This window comes from Mustela erminea, chromosome 3 (genome assembly GCF_009829155.1).
Source record: "Mustela erminea isolate mMusErm1 chromosome 3, mMusErm1.Pri, whole genome shotgun sequence".
Lineage (NCBI taxonomy): Eukaryota > Metazoa > Chordata > Mammalia > Carnivora > Mustelidae > Mustela > Mustela erminea.
In genome coordinates this window covers 20,826,387-20,832,643 of record NC_045616.1, presented here as the reverse complement: position 1 = coordinate 20,832,643, position 6,257 = coordinate 20,826,387, and the positions used below count along the sequence as shown (strand labels likewise).

General features: G+C 45.4%; 1 protein-coding gene across 2 annotated transcripts; it reads right to left on the bottom strand.

The window, feature by feature from the left end:
* Positions 1-4,578: 4,578 nt before the first annotated feature.
* LOC116585981 (keratin, type I cytoskeletal 18-like) lies at positions 4,579-6,026 on the bottom strand. 2 transcript variants are annotated; one of them, XM_032335413.1, is made up of 2 exons: positions 5,847-6,026; positions 4,579-5,783 (listed from the first exon to the last, which is right to left on the bottom strand). In XM_032335413.1, exons 1-2 carry the CDS (start codon positions 5,959-5,961, stop codon positions 4,657-4,659), a joined length of 1,242 nt encoding a protein of 413 aa, XP_032191304.1. In that variant the 5' UTR covers positions 5,962-6,026; the 3' UTR covers positions 4,579-4,656. The 2 variants fall into 2 exon arrangements, with proteins under 2 accessions (XP_032191304.1, XP_032191303.1); XM_032335412.1 differs by having other exon boundaries at positions 4,579-6,026.
* Between the last annotated feature and the right edge of the window lie 231 nt (positions 6,027-6,257).

Here is a 6,257-nt window from a genome sequence, read left to right as displayed (position 1 = left end):
TTTCTACTGACAGGGGAAGAAAAATATATGAATAGAAACCCGTTATAGGGGCGCCTGCGTGGCTCAGTGGATTAAGGCCTCTGCCTTCAGCTCAGGTCATGATCCCAGGGTCCAGGGATCGACCCCCAAGTCGGGCTCTCTGCTCATCGGGGAGCCTGCTTCTTCCTCCCTCTCTGCCTGACTCTCTGCCTACTTGTGATCTCTGTCTGTCAGATAAATAAATAAAACCTTAAAAAAAAACCCTGTTATATTATCTCACTTTTTTTTAAAGATTTTTATTTATTTATTTGATAGACAGAAATCACAAGTAGGCAGAGAGGCAGTCAGAGAGAGAGGGGGAAGCAGGCTCCCCGCTGAGCAGAGAGCCCGATGTGGGGCTCGATCCCAGGACCCTGAGATCATGACCTGAGCCGAAGGCAGAGGCCTAAACCACTGAGCCACCCAGGCGCCCTCATTTTTAATCCTTACAAAAATCCTTCCAAGTTAACAATGGAGTCTCCTTACCATGAGTGAGGAAATGGGGCTCACTCAGAGTTAAGGCCCTTTCTCAGTGTTTGAAAGCTGGAAATGAAGAGAACCAGAACTTATATTTATGTAAAAGTCTTTGCTCTTTTCTACAGCATACTGCCCTAACCAATAGAATCCTGTGTCATCTATGTGAGCTGAAATTCACTGGAGGGAATTTTACTGTTCACTGTTGAGGGAAAGTGTACTACCTTTTTTTAAATAGGCATGCATTTGGAAGCATATTTTTTGTTTTGCCTTGTTTTATTTTGTTTTGTGGGGAGGGGCAGAGGGCAAGGGAGAAGAAGAAGTTTAAGCAGATGAGCACAGAGCTTGACCTGGGGCTGGGTCTCAGGACCCTGAGATTAGGAGCAGAGCCACAACCAAGAGTCAGACACTTAACCAACTGAGCCCCCAGATGCCCCTGGAAGCACATGTTTAAGAGTCTTCAATAATAATAATTTTAAAAAATCCAAAAAGGCCTTGTTCACGATGGTGATTTTTTCCCCTAATTTTTTTAATCCACATGATACGCAGATTATAATGGTACTTGATTGATTTCAACAATGAAAGAAGTCTGAGAGACTTGAATAAACTGCCTCATAAACCACTGGGCAGGATGGGATCAGAATCATTAACACAGCTTCACCTTCTACCTGTCTAACCTTTGAATATGAATATTAGCCAAGATACTAGGTGTGCTGTAACCACTGCATTTCTGTGGTCTCTATCTAACTATGCCCATTGGTTGTCCCCGTTCTATAGGGGGAATACTGGAAAAATATCCTGAACACTTGTTTGACCAAAGAATAACTTTAGAAGTGCTCCCGCAAACGATGGCTGAAGAAGGTCATTAGTACTTCTGATAGCTGTAAATAAGTTGTTTTGCAGGGACAGTTATGGGGTGGATCACTTATGGTTAAGTGGCGTGATATGGGAATTGACTGAATTTTCAAATCTAATGAGTTTTGTTGACTTTGAGAGGAAAAAACCAGTTATAGATGATGGTAACACCACTGTACTAGGATTGCTTTTTTTTTTTTTTTAAAGATTTTATCTATTTATTTGATAGAGAGACACAGTGAGAGAGGGAACACAAGCAGGGGGAGTTGGAGGAGAAGCAGGGTTCCCGCAGAGCAGGAAGCCCGATGTGGGACTCGATCCCAAGATTGGGATCTTGACCTGGGATCATGACCTGAGCCGAAGGCAGACTCTTAATGACTGAGCCACCCAGGTGCCCCCTAGGATTACTTTTTGAAGTGTCCATAGATAGAGTATTGGAATGCTTGAAGAATTTGAACTGAATGCATTTGAGCTATAGGAAAGTGATGAAATCTTCTCTATGCCTGTCACTGAGCTGCCGTACGGGGCTACATTGCCTAGCTTGAAGTGGAGAAGTGATCTTGGATAGATCTGTAGGGCTAGATCCTCATGCCTGCCTTTGAAGACTTTCTTGTCACTGTTTACTCTTAATGCAGTTGGAGGCTGGTCTATGTCTTTTGGAGTCCAGAGCCCAGTGACTACTCTGATGCTGTCAAGGGAACATATGCGAGTTTTAGTGCTCTGGTTTTCCCACCACTGGTTCCACTTTCTGGGGCTAAGTTGGGATCCAAGTGGTGTCCAAAACGCTTGTGTGCATGCAACCATACCAATAGCTACTGTACTTTTTTTTTTTTTTGTATTGACCAAAGTTGTCTTGTTTTGGGGGAATTAGGTTAAAAAATAGCCCAAACAACTCATGGATAAGACATGCTGAAACCTCTCACTACAAATTGAAGTGCAGTCATCTCATATCCTCTTTCCCTTCCCTAGAGATATAAAGGATTAGAATTATTAGAAAAGCTATGCTTGCCCTAGATTTCCTCTCTGCTGGTTAAGTTACAGGCCAGGCTTAACCCAGTACTTTCGGTGCTGATACCTGCCATATTTCCTTGTGGGCTGCTTTGTCTTTGACAGCATCCTACACCTCGCTGTTCCCAGGGTTCATCTTGGTCATTTTCTTATCGCTTCCTTTCTGTACCTTCCAGGGTGATTTTGTTAAAAAAGAGAGAGAGAGAGAGAAAGAAAGAAGCACCCATATCTTTAGCTACCACTTAAAAGCTGTTGACTCTTGAAGAATACAGCCTCAAACCTCCTCTCTCGCCTGACCTGGAGCCCTGTATTACCTGCTACTCATAAAAACCATCCCCTTGGTGTTCCACAGGTTTCTTAAAAACAATAGGTTTTTAAACTAAGTTCATTACCTGCCTCACTGTCTCACCTGCTCTGGTTTGTGCATGTCTTACTTATGTGAAGTGTGTTTCAAACTTCATCACGCACAAATTCTGACTCATTAAAATGTCTGGGATGGGGTGAGGAACTGACATTGTTTGCAGACACCTCTAGCAATTCTGGTGTTGGTGGTTCACGTACAACACAGAGAAAAGCAGCTGTGTGAATATTCCTCTCTCCATCTGGTCTCAGGAGCTAGAAATCTTAGAATTATTGTAGACTTACTTCTTCTGCTCAACCAATGTCCCAAGGGAGACTATGTCCTGCTGATTCTACTTCTCCGTGTGTTTCAAACCAGACCCTTCTTTGCTAGTCCCACTGTTGCTCCCTTCCTTTATATTAGATAGCCCAAGCATCTCCTTCTTTCTCCTTCACTTACTCTTGTTCCCCTTTCATCTGCTTTCTACCAGACCACCAGAATGATCTTTCTCCCATCCAAGTACTAACCAGGCCCAACCCTACTTAGCTTCCGAGATCAGACGAGATTGGGTGCGTTCAGGGTGGTATGACTGTAGATTAGAATGATCTTCCTAAAATGCAAATATTGGCTTGGTATTTCCCATTGCAAAAGTTTTTGGTGTCTCTCTCTTCTAAAGCATAAAGACTAACCTCCTTAGCATGGCCTATTAATTCTTTTGAGATCAGGCCCTGACAGATACCTCATTTCACCTCTTGGCCATCTTTCATTTCAACCCATATTCCAAAGATGTTAAGCCATTTGTAAGCCTGAACATTTTTAGTCTCTGTATTCCCTGTGCTATTATGCAGGTTTATCTTTTTGCTTCTAATACCCTTCCTTTTCCTTGGCTGGCTAAATTTTACTATGTCATCCAGTGAACCAAGTCAAACATTTCCAATTTAGAGCAGACTTCCATAATCTTCCATTATCTTTGCTGACTGACTTAAAGATTTCTCTGGTTAAATTTCTCTAGATTTCTGGACCTACAGACATCAGAGTATTTATCACAGAGTGTTATATTTATTGGTTTATTTCTTTAAAACTAGAATGTGAGTTTCTTGAGAACCTTGACTATGTCTTCAATTTCTCTTTGTCTAATATAGTGCCTGACTTTTACTGGGCAGGCAAAAGATTCTTGCGAATGAATGAATGGCCAAATGGTTTTAAATAACTTGGTAAAACTTTAGCCACATTAAGATTCAGAATGAAGAGAAATATTCTGTTGTTATTAGCCTTTCAGTAATGGAATGTTCCCTTCAGTTTAATTTTGTTTCTCCCAACAATGGGGAGGTACATTTGAGGATCACCTAATTACCTAGTCATCCTTCCCCAAATTCTTTTACCATGTCCTACTTCGTAGAGTATGAAAAGGAAGGTGATGTTCTACTGCTAAAATGGAGAGCCTTCAAGATGATTTTAAGATGTGGATTTCAAGGGCGCCTGGGTGGCTCAGTGGGTTAAGCTGCTGCCTTCAGCTCAGGTCATGATCTCAGGGTCCTGGGATCGAGTCCCGCATGGGGCTCTCTGCTCAGCAGGGAGCCTGCTTCCTCCTCTCTCTCTCTCTCTGCCTGCCTCTCCGACTACTTGTGATTTCTCTCTGTCAAATAAATAAATAAAATCTTTAAAAAAAAAAAAAGATGTGGATTTCAAGCCTAATTTATACCAAATCAAATGGAATTTCAGGGAGGGTGCTTTCAGTTCAATATAAGCAGTTGGATTTTCCAGAATAAGGGAGCAGGATTCAAATAGTGAAATAACCTCTTGTAAACAAACAGAAGCCAGGGTCTTTTGAGGGGCTGAATGGTAACTTGATTATCCAAACATTCTTTTTTGTTTTGTTTTAATTTTTTTTTTTTTTTTTTTTGACCTTCGAACTTTTTATTGGCCTCCTGCTCCCCAAAGTATACCCTGCTTCTGCTCCCTCAACGCCTCAGAACTTTGGTGTCATTGGTCTCAGACACGACCTTGCCGTCCACAATCTTGCGGGTAGTGGTTTTCTGGATGGTTTGCATGGAGCTGCTGCTGTCCAGGGCGTCACTGAGATTGAAGTCCTCCCCATCTTCCAGCAGGCGACGGTAGGTAGCGATCTCAGCCTCCAGCTTGACCTTGACATTCAACAGGGCTTCGTACTCCTGGGCCTGGCGCTGCCCCTCTGCCCGGGTCTGGGACAGTTCAGACTCCAGGTGCAGCAGGACCCCGTTGAGCTGCTCCATCTGCATGGCGTAGCGGGTTTCGACCTCCCTGAGGCTGTTCTCTAAGCTGGCCTTCAGGTTTCTCATCGAATCCAGGTTGATCTCCAAGGACTGGGCGGTACGTCTCAGCTCCGTGAGGGTCATCTCAGCCTCTCCTATCTCTGAGGTCTGTGTGGTGATCACTGTGGTGCTTTCCTCAATCTGCTGGGACCAGTATTTGTCCAGCTCCTCTTGGTTCTTCCGAGCCAGCTCATCATACTGGGCCCGGATGTCTGCCATGATCTTGCTGAGGTCCTGAGACTTGGGGGCATCCAACTCCACGGTCAACCCGGAGTTGGCAATTTGGTTCTGTAGACCCTTTACTTCCTCCTCATGGTTCTTCTTCATAAAGAGCAACTCCTCCTTGAGAGCCTCAATCTCTGTCTCCAGCTGCAGCCTAGTGACATTGGTGTCATCGATGACCTTGCGGAGCCCGTGGATGTCACTCTCCACGGACTGGCGCATGGCCAGTTCCGTCTCATACTTGACTCTGAAGTCATCAGCAGCAAGACGGGCATTGTCGATCTGCAGAACGATGCGGGCATTGTCCACAGAACTTGCAAAAATCTGAGACCTCAGCTCCTCGATGGTCTTGAAGTAATGCCCCCAGTCTCTGACCTGGGGTCCCTTCTTCTCCAGGTGTTCCCGGATTCTCACCTCCAGTCTCTGATTATCTGCCTCCAGGCTCCTCACCCTCTCCAGGTAGGAGGCCAGGCGGTCATTCAGGTCTTGCATGGTCTCCTTCTCGCCCTGCATGCCCCCTATGCTGGCCAGACCCCTGGCCATCCCGGCGGCCAACCCCGTGGCCAGGCCCCCGGACCCCCAACCGCCCCGGAAGCTGGTGGAGCGGGATACGGAGATCCGGGAGCCTGAGCCTCCCGCGCCTGCATAGACGCTGGCCGCGCTGCTGACAGGCCGGACCCGGTGGCTGGGCGACTGCATGGAGCCCAGGGACCGATAGTTGGAAGAGAAGGTGGAGTGGGTGGTGAAGCTCATGCTGTTCGGAGAGTAAGATGAGAGGCCAGGACTCGGGCTCGGGCCAGGACTGTTTTAATTTTTTTTATGTTATATTAGTCACCATACAGTATATTGTTAGTAGTGTTCCATGATTCATTGTTTACGTATAACACTCCATGCAATACGTGCCCTCCTTATCACCCATCACCACGCTAACCCATACCTCCATCTCCCTCCCCTCTGAAACCCTCAGTCTTTTCCCCAGAGTCCATAGTCTCTCATGGTTCATTTCCCCCTGTGCTGTACCCACCTTCATTTTCCTTTTCCTTCTCCTA

What these genes read in the sequence shown, in the direction of transcription:
- LOC116585981 (XM_032335412.1), bottom strand. Translation starts at nt 5,961, where the DNA reads ATGAGCTTCACCACCCACTCCACCTTCTCTTCCAACTATCGGTCCCTG.